The following is a 17014-nucleotide window of genomic DNA, read 5'->3' as shown; positions in this document are numbered from 1 at the left end:
CTGGAGATGCTTGTGATTAAGCCAGTTTTTAGTTTTAAGTATTTATCCCACCTTACCTCCTTCCCTCGCTCTCTCAGTTCTGGAAACCCAAAGAAATAAGTTGGACAACATTGAAAAAGGCATAAAGTCACTGTTTCAGGGACGACTTGAAGGAAACTTAATCACCAGCTTGGGCCTCTCCTTGGCCATGTCTCTGTTCTCAAGTTAGCACTGATGCCCTTCTACCCTCCAAGAGATGCATCAGGGCGCTCTGGATGCTCAGCCCGACAAAGAGGAAATCTAGACTCTATGTTTTCCACTTTTATTTTCCAGAACAAAACATGTGCCACCTGGCAAGACCCTGATGCCTGCTTTCCACCAACTCTACCTTCACTCAACCCATTCACCAGGCCAGCTGAGGCAGGAGGAAAAGAAGGCTCCTTCTGGGGTCAAAGGGCACAGTGTGCTTGCCTGCCTTCATCTCTGGGGCAGACGGTGACTGTCACTGGGAGGGAAGTGCCCTGCCTCCAGGGGACAGTGCTTTGGGTCGCGGATCCCAGGCCAAGGGTCAGGTCAGGTTGAGGGTGTGGGCAGGAACACAGTTCCCATATCCATACCAGCACCGTGACCCCTCGGAGCCCTCAGCCTGGGGCTGGCCAAGAGTTGCCGGCCTCTCTGTGGAGGGACCTGGACTCTGGCCTTGGGCGATGTCTCAGCTGCTCAGGTTCGAATTCTTGGCCTGCAGGGAGGGGCAGGGCAGGCTCTAGATGGCATCACCCTCGCTGTCAGACTCGATGACATCCAGCGGCTGCAGGCGCAAGGAGTCGTAGTTGGGGGGTGGGGTGCCCGGGATGGGCGGATTCTGCTCATGCGGGTAGGCCCCTGCGTCAGGGCCGGGCGTGGCTGAGTCCGGCTGGAAGCCAAAGTTGGTGTGCGCCTCCACCAGCTCGGCCACGGTGGGCGGCGGGCCCTCGTAGCGAGCCTGGGCCCGCTTCTGCCGCACGCTCTTGGCGAGGGCCACCAGCTTGATGATGGTGATCCACACGAAGTCGATGATGATCTCCCCGAACTCGATGAGGCAGAGCACCGAGCCCCCCATCCAGAAGCCGAACTGTCCGCCCAGGTTTGAGAGCAGCCAGACAATCTGCAGGGAGCAGGGGGGTGAGGGTCTGGCCGGGGTGGGGGGGGTTGGGCCACAGATCTCTGCCTCAAGCCCAACCTCATGGCTTCCTGAGAGGTGAGTTGGTGGCCGGAAGGGGAGAAAAGGTGATCATCTCAGCCTAGGGAGTAATCTGGGAGTGCCTATGGGACCTTCCTGCTTCCCTGGTGGTTCAGCAGTGAAGAATCTGTCTGTCAGTATTGCGTCCCACTCCACTGGGTTGCAAAAATATTGAACACGACTGAGGGACTAAACAAGTAAGTAAGTAGCGTTAGTCTCTCAGTCTTATCCGACTCTGCGACCCCACTGACCATAGCCTGCCAGGCTCCTCTGTCCATGGGATGTTCCAGGCAAGAATATTGGAGTGGGCTGCCAGTTCCTTCTCCAGGGGATCTTCCAGACCCAGGGATCAAACCTGGGTCTCCCGCATTGCAGGCATATGCTTTTACCATCTGAGCCACCAGGGAAACCCATAAACGACAAGGGACCCTCCTAATTCCTCCGCTGGGCTCTGGACCCTCCCCACCCTCAGGCTGCAGGATGGAGGTGCGGCAGGCAGGGCTGAGGTGTCAGGAGCCCCCAGACTCACGTTATTGGCTGCTGACTCTTCAATGGTGCGATAGTTGAATTCTTGGAAGTAGATGTTGAGCTTGACGATCCCCTTCCTGCAGGAGGCAGCAAAGGGAACTGGTGCCCTCTCCCCAAGACACACACACACACACACACACACACACACACAGAGGAAAGGTACCCTCCTCTGGCTCAAGCTTCACACACACACACACACACACACACACACACAGAGGAAAGGTACCCTCCTCTGGCTCAAGCTTCTCATGTGCCCACTCCCAGGAGTGGAGAGTTCAAACAAGAACCAGGAAGGGCCCCTCTAGGCCTTGGGGCCACAAAAGGCACCTCTGCCCAGCACCCCTTCCGTGCACCCCTTTCTGAACCAGCTCTCCAAAGGACCTGTGGGCCAAGACAGTCCTGAGGATCAGCTCTGAGCTCCGCTTGGCCACTCCCAGTACAATAGACTTGACAGAGAGTCCTAGGCCTTGGCCCACTGTCAGGGGACCCGGGGCAGAGAAGTGTGGCCAAGAGGGCTTCCCCCCCTTACACCTGATGGTCCTCAGAAAGGTGATGCTCTCTCATACCTCCAGCCTTCTGCTGGGACATTAGTGCCTCTTCCTATTTGTCTAAACAGTTACTCCTCCTCCTTAGGGGATTAGCTCAAGGGTCACCTCCCTATACAGACCTCCCTTATCTCTCAGGAAGAAGACGCCTTCTTCCCTGCTGGGCTCCCTGAGAAAGGGTACTGTGCAGACTCCCACCACCAAAGCCCTGTTCATGTATTTCTAGATTTGAAGTTCCTGATAGAATGAAAGCTCCTGTCTTTCTTGTGCTCAATGCCTGCTTGTGTTGAATGGATGGAAAGATGCATGAATGGATGGAGGTTGGGTGGGTAGACGGATGAGTGGAAGAATGGAAGGATGGATGATGGAGCGTGAATGGATGGATGGATGTGAATGGATAGAAGGATGGGGAGATGATTGGAAGGATGGATGATGGGTAGATGGGTGGACGGGTTCAAGGATGAAAGGACCGGAGGGGTGGATGGATGAATGAACAGGTTGTCCTTTAGGAAACAGTAGGCTCTGAGCAGCCCCCCCCAACCCTGCCGCTGGCCTCTCTCTCACTCCCAGTACTTCCCCCTCTAGGCTTGCTTCTGGATCTGACCAGTGTGAGAAGGCGTCTGAGCAGCTGCCCTGTGTCCAAGCCCCTCCCCTGAGACTCCGGTTCCTCCTCTTCCCTGCCCTCCCTGGCCCGTCCAGACTCTGAGCTCACCTGCTCAAGGTAATATTGCTGCTTTGGTCCCGCTCCTGAGACAAGACGTGGAAAATCCAGTCCTGGAACCCAAAAAGGCAGCTGAGAACAACGGTGCCTACAGCATCCACTCCCAGGCATGGGCCCTGCTACCCGTGGGAGGCAGACCACAGCCCTGGGGACCATGTGTGTGCCCAGGGAGAGAGGGGAAAGGCACTGGGTCTCCAGGCTCTGCCCCATAGGCCTGGCCTCCCTGCTTCAGTTTTTTCCCACCGCAGGCCTTCGCACTTGCTGTTTCCTCCACCCAGATCCTCCCCAGACCTGCGCAGGCTGGCTCAGCCCCATCCTCCAGTTTTAACTCATATACACCTTTTTAGAGAGGTGGGGAGGAGGCGGTCTTCCCTGAACACCCTGTCTAAAGTGCTTTCCCCCAGTTACCCTTTTGGCATCTGGTTTACTCCCTACATAGCCCCTGGAAATGATCTTATTTCTGTATATCATCTTTCTCTGCAGCTGGAAAGTAAGCTCCGGAAGGGCAAAGGACGGTCTGTCCCATTCACTGCCGTGTCCCCAGCACAGTCCTTGGGGGACACGGGTGAAGGGGAGGGAGTGGAAGGTGGGAGGAATTCCCCTCTAAAGTTCCAAACAGCCTGCAGACCTCCGGCCACAGCTGCCTCCCATCCACACCTGTCTCCCATCCGAAGCTGGGCGGCCAGGAGCTTGGCTGCTCCCCTGTCTCACCTCAGAGGCCTCAGAAGGCCAGACGGCCATGGAGATGGTCATCTTGTACTGAGTGTCACTGGAAGAGACGGCAGCCCATCGTCACTGTCCCCGCCCGCCCTGCCCCCCACTCCCGCCCCCGCCCATCCCCTCTCCAGGTGGACTCACTTGCAGGACTCCTTACAGGCGTAGATGCAGGCCTCCCTCTGCGCCATGCTGATGCGCAGGGCCGAGTAGCAATGGGCTGGGTGGGAGGGGGTGGGGGGGAGAGATTTTGAGCCAGGCTTTCTGCTTTGAACCTCTGGCCGCCCTCTGATCTCCTGGCCCTGAGCCACCTAAGGCCTGTGGTTAGGTTGAGTGGGGAGCGTTGTCTCGATCCAAACTCCCCTCATTACGGAAAATCACCCACCCTGGGTGCCCCTTCTCCAACCATTTGGCCCCAGGCTGGCCAGAGGGATCCCCTCCCCAACACCCCAGCCCCAGCTCAGGAGGATCAGGGCAGCTTTCCCTCCACCTGTCACCCCTGAGCCTGGCGGGGGGCGGGCTAGGGCCAGCGGGTCACGTGGGGAGGGATGGGCATTGGAAGGGATAAAGTTCTCCCCTCCTGTCCACACATGTTGTTAGATTTTTAAGAGGTGGTGGGGCCCCCTCTGCCACTGACAACATCCATCGGTGTTTGGACGACTCCGGCTCAGTGTGAGCCCAGAAGGGGCTCCCCTTCCGGTGACTTCAGGTCCCAAGGACAAACTCTCTCCCGAACTTACGCGTTTCATGCGTACACTTAAAGGCATCGGGGAGCTGGGGGTGGGGGGAGCCAGGGCGAGAGGGCCCGTGGACGGTGGAGCCCCCCACCCCCCGCTTGCAGTCACAGCCTTTGTGGGCAGAGGCCCAGCGGGCTGGGGGGGCCGGTCCCCGGGGGCGCTCCCCGCTCACCCCAGTCCGGGAACTCCTGGTTGTTGCAGTATTTCCTCTTGTGGGGCAGCGGGTACAGGTAGTGGCCACAACCACATTCCCGAATCATGTGCTCCTGAAAGCAGGAGCGGATACAGGCCTGGGGGCGGGTGGGAAGGGGCAGAGAGAAGGCAGACTTGAAAGTGATGTCCCCACCTCAGCCCCAGGGGCACGGGGCCCAGGCAGCTGGATGCCCAGGCCGGGGGGGGGCTGGGGGAGCCGAGGAGGTGCCCCTCCCGTGGAGAAGGGTGGTGAGGTGGCTAAGCTTCCTCCCCGCTACCCCCCGAGGTGGGAGGTGGCAGTCCTTCCCTGGCTCTGTCCCCACAGAAGGACTCAAGCCAGAACCCAGCTCTCTGAGGCTGGGCCCACAGATGACACGGGGAGAGGAGGCTTGTTCCAACCCTAAAGCTGTTTCTCGGGGACTTCCCTGGCCGGCCAGTGGTTAGGACCCTGTGATTCCATGGCAGGGGGTGTGGGTTCGATCCCTGGTCAGGGAACTAAGATCCCAAATGTGTCCACCGTCTCCCCCCAACAGCAAAAACAGCTGACTCGTAGATAGCTCTTGTTACAAGGCTGCCAGCAGCCTTCCAAGCCATTTACGTGGAAGGACCCAGAAGAGAAAGCAGGCAAGCTCATTCTGTCCTCCTTCCTGGAGGGAAACACTGGAGGGAAACACTCAGGGAAGGTGAGGAGGGTGATCCGAGTGCTCAGAGCGATGGACAGGGAGTGACCTTCTATGGAATGTCCCCTGGTGGGCGGTGAGGGAAGGTGGGGGAGTGGACCAGGCCCCTTGAGGCTGGATGAGATGAATCTATTCTTTCTGGGTTTTCGGGTCATTCCAACCTGGTTTCAGTCCACTCAGACACGAGCTATGTGTCCTGGGGCCAGCCCTCGCTTCCGAGCCTCAGTTTACCCCTGTTGCTCCTGTGTCTAAGGCGGGGAGGTCAGCATGCCGTTGGGCACTTGCAGAACGGAAGCAGCCGCTCGTCCCGGCTCTCCTGCCCGGCTTCCCAAGTCCACCTCTGGAGGGCTTCCCGCTCCCACCCTTGCCAAGATGCTCCCATCCCCTCCCCCGCTCTCCTGCCTGCTGCTTCCCAGGCCATTGCATCCAGTGCTCTGTTCTCCCCTGTGACCCTGCAGGCTCCTTGCGGAAGGAAGGTGGGGTGGGCAGGGGGTGTGTGGCAGATGAAATGGCACAGCCGGGAGGAGGGGGTCTGGGGCGAGATTGGGGGCAGTGGGTCAGCAGGGAGCTCTGACCTGGGCCAAGTGCCTGATATTCACCCAGACCTCACTGTCTCACCTGGAAGGTAGGGGCCCTCTCCAGGGTGGGGGCCAAGGGTGGGGCCAGGGCTGGCAGGCAGAGTGCCCGACCAGGGCCTGGGGCTTTGCCAAGGTCTCTGTTCAGACTGGTGATGGCCCTGGACAAAACGAGATCTGGGGTTTCTCTGGAGTGGGGTCTCCAGGGCTGGGGCCTGAGGCCTTTGTGGCCACCTTCTCTGTGCTCCCCACCCCGCTGTGCTGCCTTGTCTGTCCATCTGTCCCTCCAGAGGCTTGAAGACGCCTCAAGTTCTCCATCGCAGGCAGAAGCTCCTCCAGATAGGAGGGTCGGAGTGAGGGGTGCTGGACAGAGTGGGCGGGGTGGGTGGGCAGGGGGGACGGTGGATTCCAGTGACTAAGACGAAAGGGAAAACCACGCCCTGCTCGGGGCTCTCAGACACGGAGCTAGGCCCTAGGCTGCCCCCTAGCCATCCTCAGGGTCCTCATCCACAAGGCAGGCTGGACTGGGAGAGAAGGTGTCACTGTGAGCGGTCACTTAGGTCACCTTTGCGAAGAGTCAGTTTGTCCTCTCCTCTGGGGCCAGGTCTGAGGCCAGGCCTCGTGGGCTGACCTTGGAGATCAGGGTAAGAGGTAAGTAAATCCTAGCTGCAGCAAAGGGGATTAAGGCCAGATACAAAGAGGGACTTAGGAACACTGATGAGGCATTTGGACTAGGGTCTATAAACCCCAATTTCCTTATTCTTAATAATAGCGTCTATATCTTGGCATTGCTATAAGGATTAAATTATTTATATATATATATATATATATATATATGTAAAGCACATGGAACGGTGCCTGCCTAGCACATAAGCCTACTGTTATTAGTCTATTATAATAATAATGGTATATTATAATAAATAGTATAGACAATAAATGCTGTTACTAGCATATTAATATACACTAACAATAATTAGCAATTATTATTAGAATATTATTGCCTCATATGGGTAGTGAAAGGATCAAATGATGGTTTAATCCATGTAAACCCTTAATACACACAAAACCTCTTTTGGGAAACCTCAGAACAAGACCCCAAGGCCACACCTGCCAAGCAAGGACAAGAAGTGGCCAGCCCTGGGCCCTGGTAAGAACCAGGACTAGGCTGGTTCCCTAGCCTCCAGGGAACCTTGTGGTCCCACAGATCCAGCAGAGCCAGCCTTGCCGGGACCAGCTTTCCCAGAGACCTCGGGCCTCAGGCCACAGTCCTCCCACCTGGATGGAGTAGGTCGTGTTGTAGCTGCTGTAGAGGTTTGGGATGGGGACGTCAGAGCCGTTCTTGGTGCACTGGCTGTACGGCTTGCCCTTGCGCTGCAGCTTGTCCTGTGTGAGAGACCCCTGGTCACCCCGAGGAAGCCCCCTCTGTTCCCCCCTCCCATCCAGCCAGCAGGTCTAGGAGGTGCTCGGAGGGACTGGAGGGCTAACACCCCAGCAGGAGCCAGGAGTGGGGGGCACTCATCTTCCCCCAAGCGTGGGGCCCGCTGGGGTTCCAGGCAGAAGGTGAGGCAGGAGTGAATGGTGAGGAGGTCCAGGGCTTGGGGATGCCCAGATCCCCTCCTCTCAGGCCCTGGGAGGTGGGTGCTAGGCAGACGGGCTGCAGGCCTACCACGAGCACCCCGATGGATGTCTCCATCCCTGCCATGGCGTAGATGCCCTCTTCCTTGATGAAGGGGTACGACCTCTGCTCGTGAAGCATCAGCCGGGCGCCGGCCGTGGACGTGAGGAAGGGCACGTAGTCTTCCTGGCCCATGTCCAGGATCAGCTTTAGGCCTGAGGGGAAGACGGGGTGGAGGGCAGCCTGAGCTGGCTCCCCAAGGCTGAGGGCAGACCCTCCACCCACTGGGCCCAGCCCCCGCCAGCCAAGAGAGGGCCAGGGTCTATGCAGGAAGCTGGCCCCACTTTACGCAAACCCAGACTTCTTGCCTTCTCTGAGGCCCCCTCCCTAGTCTAAGCCAGCACGGTCTCCGCTCTGGGCCCCGCCTGCCCCGTCCCCACTCCATGGTCTCTTCCACACGGCAGGAAGGTCTAAGGCTGCAGGCCAGGCGGCCTCGCCTCTCGTCTCCAGGGGCCTCTTTCTCTCTGCTCACCCCCTCAGCTGCCATGCACCTTCTGACTGCTGGGCCTTCGTCAGGCTGTCTTCTCTTTGGAATGCTGTCTCCAGCCTCACCTTGCACCTAGAAACTCCTGCTCTTCCTTCAGGGCTCAGTCCAAGTATCACTTCCTCCAGAAGCCTTCCCTGACTACCTAGACTGGGTCTCGGGATCTCTGTCATACACTCTCCTCACCCTGGAACTCGCCTTCCAAGTACCTGTCTCACTTTTGAAATTTTTCTTTTATTACCTGTCTTCCTTCCCCACTCCACTGTTCTCTTCTTGAAGGTGGAGACCAGACCCAGTATTTTATGAATCATGGCAGGGGATGCTTCTCATGGAGTGCCAGTGGTAAAGAACCCGCCTGCCAATGCAGGAGATGCAAGAGATGCAGGTTGACCCCTGCGTTGGGAAGATTCCTGCGTTGGGAAATGGCAACCCACTCCAGTATTCTTGCCTGGAAGTTTCCACGGCCAGGGGAGCCTGGCGGGCTACAGTCCACGGGGTCACAAACAGTTGGACACGACTGTGGACACATACAAGAAGAAGAAAGGACTGGGCAGGACAAGAAGCTTAGCATTTATTGAGCATTTATTTGCTGCATGCTGAGTGCTGGGCTCAGGGCTTTATTTACATGATCCCACTGGGGCTTGTAAGAGGCATATGAGATAGGTACAATTATTGTCCCCATTTTACAGATGAGGAAACTGAGGCCCAAAGAGAGTACGGGACCTTGTCATAGGTCACTCAGTGAGGAAGTGGAAGTTGCTGGACTTCTACAGGCAGCCTTGATCTTAATCATCATTCATCACTACAGAGTGAGCTAGCTGGCATCTCTGTGATACCCAGTGTCCTCAGGGGCTCAGGGGTGGGTGAAGCATTGGCAGCCTACCCACACCCCTCTAGATCAGCAGCTCTGACAGTTGCTGAATGACACTTGCCTTTTGCTGGCTGGGGAGCTCAGAACCTAAGGGTGGGGAGGAAGGATTTGCTCCCCAAGGCCTGGCACACATGCTGAGTCCACCAGCTGCTCCCAAGACGAGCAGCTTCTGCCATCAACCACTTGCCTCTTCCTCACTTCTGTTTACTGCTTCACCTTCTGTCTCTCACGAACTGCATAGAAACGAGGCTGAGAGTAAGGGCTCTGCCCCAGGCTAACTGTGTGATCATGGGAAAGTCACTTAAAACTTCTTAGAACATCTGCATTTAGTGAGAGTTTGCAGCTGGCCAGGCTCAGGGGCAAGGCCACTTGCTCTGTTCTCAGAGGCCTACCTGCCTTAGGCCAGGATGACGCGATGGGGTCTGTACCATATGCTCTGCTCTGTGCAATATGGGGAAACGAGAGCTTCAAGAAGTTAAGTCTCTGTTCAGCATCACCCGGGGGTAAATGGTGGGGCTGGAATTCCACCTGGTCACAGAAGCCTGTGCTCTCAGCCACTGCTTCCTCGCTTTGCTCATCAGCAGAAGGGGTGCACCAGTCACTCACTACCCAGGGATTTTTGCGCTTTGGGTTGGAGGACAGCTGAGAAGGCACCTGGCCCTGCCCCGGGATACCCAGTAGACGCTGCACCTCTGCATGCCGGCCTCTGGCTAACGTCGGTCCTGTCCCTCAACAGCTGATGGTGTGTGTACTTGGTGATCACTCAATCGTGCCTGACTCTTTGCGACCCCATGGACTGTAGCCCGCCAGCCTCCTCTGTCCATGAGATTCTCCAGGCAAGGATATTAGAGTGGGTTGCCATTTCCTACTCCAGGGGCTCTTCCCAACCCAGGGATTGAACCCGCAAGCCTCCTACATCTCCTGCACAGAGCAGGTGGATTCTTTACCACTGTGCCACCTGGCTGATGGCAATTTGGTCTTTCATCCTCACATGATAGGATTTAAAACCTCATGGCTCTGGCTCCAGGGCAGACTTACCAAACTCAGTTCCGGGGTTGGCTGAAGGGAGGGCCTTCTCCGTCATGCCCCAGTTGAAGATGTAACAGTTGCCATAATCAGGGTGGAAGATAGGCGTGAAGTTCCTGAAAGAAACACTGTCAGCTGGAGGCCAGGGCCCATCCCCATCCCAGCTGATGCCACCCCCACTACCACCCCTGGATGTGTGGCAGCGGGGAGCTGGTAGATTACTGCTCAGAGAGGCTCAGGAACAGAGAGGTGAGCGACAGGTCATTCTGTCCATTCCCCTGCAGCCATACACCCACCAGAGAGGAGATTCCCAGACTCTCTTGGGAAAGAGGGGGTGGAGGGATAGGAGCCAGGCTCTCTGGCTTAGTCACGAAGTATGAAAAAGAAGTTTCTTTTCTTTCTTTTTTTTTTTTTTGAGGTTAATTTGTGCTTTTATTTGCCAGTGTAATTTAACTACAGTGGCCTGCAAACTTTTTTGATCTAAAAATACATTTTACATCACAATCCAACAAACATATACACATACATAAAATGTGTACATATATAAAAGTGAAACAAAAGTTTCATAAAAAACATCTGCCCTGAGGGTTATTATTATTATTATTATTATTATTATTATTTTGAGACCTGAAAAAGAAGCTTCTTTGATGCTTTCAGCTGTCTCACATACAGGGTCTTGTAAGCCATGTGGTCATTTAAATGGTGACCCCCGAAAAGAGATGCCACCTCCTAACCCCAGGGACCTGTGAATGTGACCTTATTTGGAGAAGGGATCTTTGCAGGTACAGTTAAGGATTTTGAGGTGAGATTAACTGGTTTTATCACGTGGGCCCTAAATCCACCCACAAGTGTCCTCAAAGAGTCAGAAGAGGAGACACAGAGGAGAAGGTCACTTGAAGACAGAGGCGGAGACTGAAAGGTACAAAGACAGAAGTCAAGGAACACTGGAGCTCCCCCCCCCCACCCCCGGCCCCCGGCAATATGCTAGAAGCAGCAGGAAAGGACTGTCCCCTGGAGACTTGGGAGGGAGCCTGGTCCTGCTAACACCTTGATTTCTGACTTCAAGCTTCCTCTGTGGAAGAACACATTTCTGTTGCATTAAACCATCCAGTTTGTGTGTCACAGAAAAGTGACAGTATAATATTAGTTTCAAATAATTTCGTTCAGTTTTTTTCTGTATGGAACTTTTCAAACATAAAAAAGTTGAGCGGACAAAGGCCACCACCAGCTTCAACAATCCCCTACAGTCAGCTGTTTCATCTCTACCTACTCCTACTGAAGGTAATCTCAGATATTACAATTTTATTTGTAAACATCTCTATATAAGTAAGAACTTTTTTTTTTGGTGCAGGCTTCTCTAGTTATGGTGCACAGGCTCTCTAGTTGAGATCTTAGTTCCCCTCTAGAGAACCCACACCCCTGCATTGGAAGATGGATTCTTAACCATTGGACCACCAGGGGAGTTCCCATAAGAACTGCTAAAACACTGCTATTACCAGGTTAAACATAACTGATAAAAATTCCTTAATATTATTATACATTCAATTTATATTGTCTCATAGAGGTCAATTTTGGTTTTACAATTTATTGGTTTAAATTAGGATCCAAATGACATTGACATGTGATTGGTTGATATGCCTTTTAAATCTCTTTTAATCTATGGCTTCCTGCAACTGACTTTTTTTTGTTGTAAAATAGCTGTTAAGTTCTGGTTTCATCAAGCTAGTAACTGAAGAGCGAGTGATACAATTAGAGGGTCATCATTTTGTTCCCCTGATTTTGGGGGTTTCGGGCAACGTGCACCAGTGGTGACCAATGCTGTGTCCCGATGGAAGGGCACAGGCTGCCCAGGAAGTGGCCTTGCCAACAAACAAAACAACCACAACACCCAGCCGTGAACAGGGTCGAACATCTGTCTCTAACTACCATTTACAGCAAATACTGGAGACAGAGGAACAAGTTCAAAGACACCGCAGAAAGTCAATCTGCAAAATCCAGACTCCAGAAAATAAATAGCCCAGTGTTTTCAACAAATAAATTATGAGACAGGGAAAGGGAGGTAACCTTCAGATTGAAAGCAGCTTCAAAGACTTGGTTCTATCCCCAACCTGTGGACTTTAATTGGATCCTCACTCAAACAAGCAAACAAAAAAGTCTGACACTCACCAGACTGAACACCACTGGACAGATGAGGGTAATGAGGAATCACCGATCATTTCTTTTTAAGGGGGCGAAACGGTATTGTGCTTCTGTCAAAAGTCTTTCTCTTTGAAGATACATTCTATACACCATATAGATGAAAGGATATGATGTCTGGGATTTGTTTTAACAGGATGAGAATCGCACTTATTGGATCTGGGTGGTGGGTCCATGTGAGTTCCTCACACCCTGTCCTGTCTACGTGTATGTTCTCAAGTCTCCGTGTGTGCCTAGCCGCTTCAGTTGTGTTCGACTCTGTGTCACCCCATGGACTGCAGCCTGCCAGGCTCCTCTATCCTTGGAATTGTCCAGGCAAGAATACTGGAGTGCGTTGCCATTCCCTTCTCCAGGGGATCTTCCCAACCCAGGGGTTAAGATGGAACCCACGTCTCTTAAGTCTCCTGCATTAGCAGGTGGGTTGTTTACCACTAGCGCCACCTGGGAAGCCCAATTTCAAGTCTCCATAGGAAACAGCATTTAAGGGGACTTCCCTGGTGGTCCAGTGGTTAAGACTCCACACTCCCAATGCAGGGAGCCTGGGTTCAAACCCTGGTCAAGGAACTAGATCCCACATGATGCAACTAAGAGTTTGCATGCCACAATGAAAAGATCCTGCATCCTGAGACTAAGGATCCCGCATGCAGCAACAAAGATTTAAGATCCTGAGTGCCACAACTAAAACCCATGGAGCTAAATAAACAAATATTTTTTTTTTTTTAAATGGAACTAGCATTTAAAATGTCTTTGGATGTTTTTATATGGCTTTCTGTTATTTTATTAAGAACAGGAGGGAATGGGGCTTGGTGCATCAGATACTGTAGAAACATACCTAAAATGCTACACTTTCTAAGCTTTCTGTTCCACAGCATTTACTGAGCAAATTTCCCCGGGCTATGCTGAAGATTTCTGTGTATGTTCTTTCTTTTAATTCTCGCAGTAACCCCGTGAGGTCAGCAGGTATTTGTCCCCATGTTCGGATTAGGAAACCATTTCCTGTCTCTTTGGTCTCACCCTCTGTGCTAGCCGAATCAGGTGGGTCCAGGGCAGGTCGTGAAACCTGATCTAGGAGCTGACTCTGCCTGACATGCACGTGAGCGGCTTCCTCAGCCTCTGAGCTGAGGTGTCCTCCGTCAAAGACAAACTGCATTTCTCACCCAACTCTTACTGAGTCATGCACTGGGCTCGGGACATGGAGGCCAGCAAGACAGTCCTGCCCTTGAAGCTCATGGCGTTGGGGGAGACCACAGAGTGGGCTCATGGCAATTCTCCTTCCTGCCTGCCTCCTCCACCTCTAAGGCTCCCACCCTGGTCCAGGGCCGCCAGCTCCCCCGACCCCGATTCCTGTAGGAGCCTCTGCCTCCACTCCTGCTCCCTTACAATCTTCCTCCTGCACAGTGGTCAGGGCAACTGTTTAAACTGTGAATCATGGGCTTCCCTGTGGTCCAGTGGTCAGGACTCTGCCTTCCGATGCAGGGGGTGTGGGTTCTATCCCTGGTTGAAGAGCTAAGATCTCACATGCCTTGCAGCCAAAAAAAGCAATAGGGTAACAAATTCAATAAAAACTTTAAAGATAGTCCACATTCAAAAAAAAAATTGTGAATCAGCCCGTGGCACACCCCTGTTAGAACCTTCCAGAAGCTCCTTGCTGATCTCAGAATAAAATGCAAATGCCCCACTTGGCTTCTTCCCCCTTGTTCATTATACTCGAGACACTCCATGTTGTCTTCAAATTCAAGGCCCACTGCTCCTTGTGCCTGGAATATTCTCTGAGTAGATCTTCAAGTGTCTGGTTTCTCCTCCTCCTTCAGGTTTCATCTGCCCGGAGATGTCCCCTAACCTCCCTATGCAAAGTCACCTCCCAGTCACTTGACCATTTCCACCTGCTTATTTCCCTGGTGGCTCAGTGGTAAAGAATCCACCTGCCAATGCAGGAGATGTGGGTCAGGAAGATCCCCTGGAGAAGGAAATGGCAACCCACTCCAGTATTCTTGCCTGGGAAATCCCATGGACAGAGCAGTCTGGCGGGTCCATGGGGTCGCAAAGAGTCGGGCACAACTTAGCAACTCAACAACAATAACGACAACATTCCCATGCTGGCATGCATCAGAAGCTGAACTCATCTTCTTGACTTAATTGCTCATCAGCGGCCTCTTGCTTTAGAAAATAATCCCAGGGAGGACAGCAGTCTGTCTGGAGGGAGAAAGACCCTAAAAGCGAAGGGCTCAGGCTTGGGAGCCAGCCTGCCTGAATTTGAATTCTGCCTCTGCCAGTTACTCGCTGGTGAGCTTGGGGGAAGCCATTTCACCTCTCTGGGCCTTGTTTCTGCCCCGTAACACCAGGGTAACAACAGTACCCACCCAAAAGGACTGAGGTGAGGGTTGGGAGCTGAGCACACTGAACTACTGAACAAATTCACCCCCGATCCTCAGAGCCTGGCACTTGATAGACAGACACTCAGTAAATATTTGTTGGGTAAATTATAATATGTGATAAGAGTAGCAACAGAGATAAGCCTGGAAGAGTGGACTTGGGGGTGGGGAGTGGGTCAGGGGAGGGTTCCTGGAGGAGATGAGGCCTGAGCTGAGACTTGAAGGATGAGTAAGAGGTGGCCGAGCTTTGCAGGTGCGGGGTGGACGAAGGGCAGCCCAGGCTGGGGGTGGGGGTGAGGGTGGGGAGGACACCGAAGGCCCAGAGGGAAGAAACTGCTTTGGGCGGGCACCGTGGAGTCTCTCTCCCGGGTGGGATCAGGGCTGCAGCCACAAGGGAGGAACTGAGTGGGGAAAACCAGTTGCAGCTGGGCGCCGGCTCTGGAAGGAGAGACCCCGCTCCTGGGACGTGGGCACGCGATGTTCCCGAGGAGCTGCCTCAGACACCTACCGCCCAGGAGCGGGAGGTGGCTCTGGGTGCGGCCAGATCCCCTCCTGTCCCGGGTTGCACTCTGAGGCTTGCCAACTATTTGCTTGTTGATAAATGTTCTTTACCTGGAGAGGCTGCTCCCAGTACTGGCCGACTCTGGCTCCAGAGCTAGGCGTTTCCCTCCCAAAACCTTCCCTGGAACAGAGGTGAGGCGTGATGACAGAGACCAGCAAGCTTCCCACAAAGACAGAGAGACGGAGGGTCCTAGCTGGGAGCCGTACGACAGTGGTACTGGGTAGTAGGGTTTGGGGAAGGGAGAAACCAGTGGACAAATTCCCGAAGCAACAACAACACACATGTGCCTGAAAAAGTGAAAGTGAAAGTTGCTCAGTCGTGTCCGACTCTTTGCAACCCCATGGAATACAGAGTCCGTGGGATTCTCCAGAATACTGGAGTGGGTAGCCTATCCCTTGCTTCAGGGGATCTCCCTTGACCCAGGAATCGAACCGGGGTCTCCTGCATTGCAGGCAGATTCTTTACCAACTGAGCTATGAGGGAAGCCATATGTGCCTAGAGATTGGTTTCTAAATCCCATTCTCCAATAAAAGTGCTGGACCTTCTCAGAGAAATGGCTGATTCTAGGACTGGGGCATCTTTTAGTGTCAGAAAGTAAGGAAGTACTAAAACAATAAATAAGTGGATGAGGACACATTGAAGGGACACAGGAGCCAACTGAAGGAGCTCTCAGTGGCCAACACTGGAAAATTTTGAGTAATAAAATAAATAGTGTGGTATTGGATTACAACCCAAATATACAAGAGTCCATACTAGTATAAATAAATGATTGAATAAACAAACAAAAGGAGAAGACATTCCGTACAGAAGAATTCCGAATAGTGTCTGTTCCCCTCTCCAGGAGAAGTGGAGTTTAATCTCCCTCCCCCTGCCACCACCCCCACCCCACCCCGCAGAGTACAGGCTGAACTTAGAGCTCATGATACAGAGCACGGCCGGAGAAGCCCAACACACCTGACCTTAACCAAGGGAGGAAGGTCAACATCACGGGTGGTACTGAGTGGCTAGCATGTACCCCCTGATAGGATGTGACGAGGAAGCCCCCCACCTCTGTGGTCTTCTTCCCCCAAATCCATCTCATCTGAATAAACCCAGATCAACGGCTTGCTATAAAACACCTGACCAGCACCCTGAAACTGTCACGGTCATCCAGAACAAGGAAATCTGAGAAAGTGTCACAGTCAGAGGGGACCAAGGAGACAAGACAACAGATAGCAATGTGGTCTCTCAGATGGAAGCCTGAGCAGGAAAAGATCATCAGGAAAAACCAACAAATCCGAATGAAGTGTTAGGTTTGTTTAATAGTGATGTGATCATGTTGGTTTCTTACTTTTGATAGATTACATGGTGACTTAAGATGTGAAGGATAGAGGACACTGGGTGAGGAGTACCAGGGAACTCCATGTACTCTCTTTGAAACTTTTCTATAAATCTGTAACTACTCCACAATAAAAAGTTAATCTTTAAATTGCTCCTATAATTCTTAGCACATGCTAAGTACTGTTCTAAGCACTTTATCTATGTAAATGCACTTAATCCCCATGATAGCCTTACAAGGTCATATCACTATCCCTATTTTCCAGATGAGAAAACTGAGACCCAGAGAAGCTAAGCAGCATGCCCCCAAACAGAAAAGTTGAAAGTATTAGTCGCTCAGTCCTGTCCGACTCTTTGCGACCCCATGGACGGTATGTAGCCCACCAGGCTCCTCTGTCCATGAGATTTTCCAGGCAAAAATACTGGAGTGGGTAGCCATTCCCTTCTCCAGGGGATCGTCCCAACCCAGGGATTGAACCTGGGTGTCCTGCGTTGCAGGTGAGTTCTTTACCATCTGAGCCACCGGGGAAGCCCAGCTGGTGTTCAAACCCAGGTGCTTTGGTGTCAGGGTCCAAACGTGGCTCATACTTTCCTAAAAGTGCAGTGGCTGTACCTTCAGCA

At 53.2% G+C, this 17014-nt stretch overlaps 1 protein-coding gene across 2 annotated transcripts in view; it reads right to left on the bottom strand.

The window, feature by feature from the left end:
• Positions 1–287: 287 nt before the first annotated feature.
• SCNN1B (sodium channel epithelial 1 subunit beta) overlaps positions 288–17014 on the bottom strand; it is a 74510-nt gene continuing 57783 nt past the window's right edge. For both annotated transcript variants that reach the window (XM_043914515.1, XM_043914514.1), the window contains exons 5-13: positions 9959–10062; positions 7557–7720; positions 7166–7273; positions 4616–4733; positions 3851–3926; positions 3704–3761; positions 2984–3045; positions 1728–1803; positions 288–1123 (exon numbers count right to left, since the gene is read on the bottom strand). In XM_043914515.1, coding sequence (XP_043770450.1) covers positions 743–1123; positions 1728–1803; positions 2984–3045; positions 3704–3761; positions 3851–3926; positions 4616–4733; positions 7166–7273; positions 7557–7720; positions 9959–10062 — 1147 coding nt within the window. In that variant the 3' untranslated portion in view covers positions 288–742. The remainder of the gene's footprint in view (positions 1124–1727; positions 1804–2983; positions 3046–3703; positions 3762–3850; positions 3927–4615; positions 4734–7165; positions 7274–7556; positions 7721–9958; positions 10063–17014) is intronic.

This window comes from Cervus elaphus, chromosome 10, assembly GCF_910594005.1.
Source record: "Cervus elaphus chromosome 10, mCerEla1.1, whole genome shotgun sequence".
Classification (NCBI taxonomy): domain Eukaryota; kingdom Metazoa; phylum Chordata; class Mammalia; order Artiodactyla; family Cervidae; genus Cervus; species Cervus elaphus.
The sequence above is the reverse complement of the archived record's forward strand: the minus strand, read 5'-3'. Positions and strand labels throughout refer to the sequence as shown.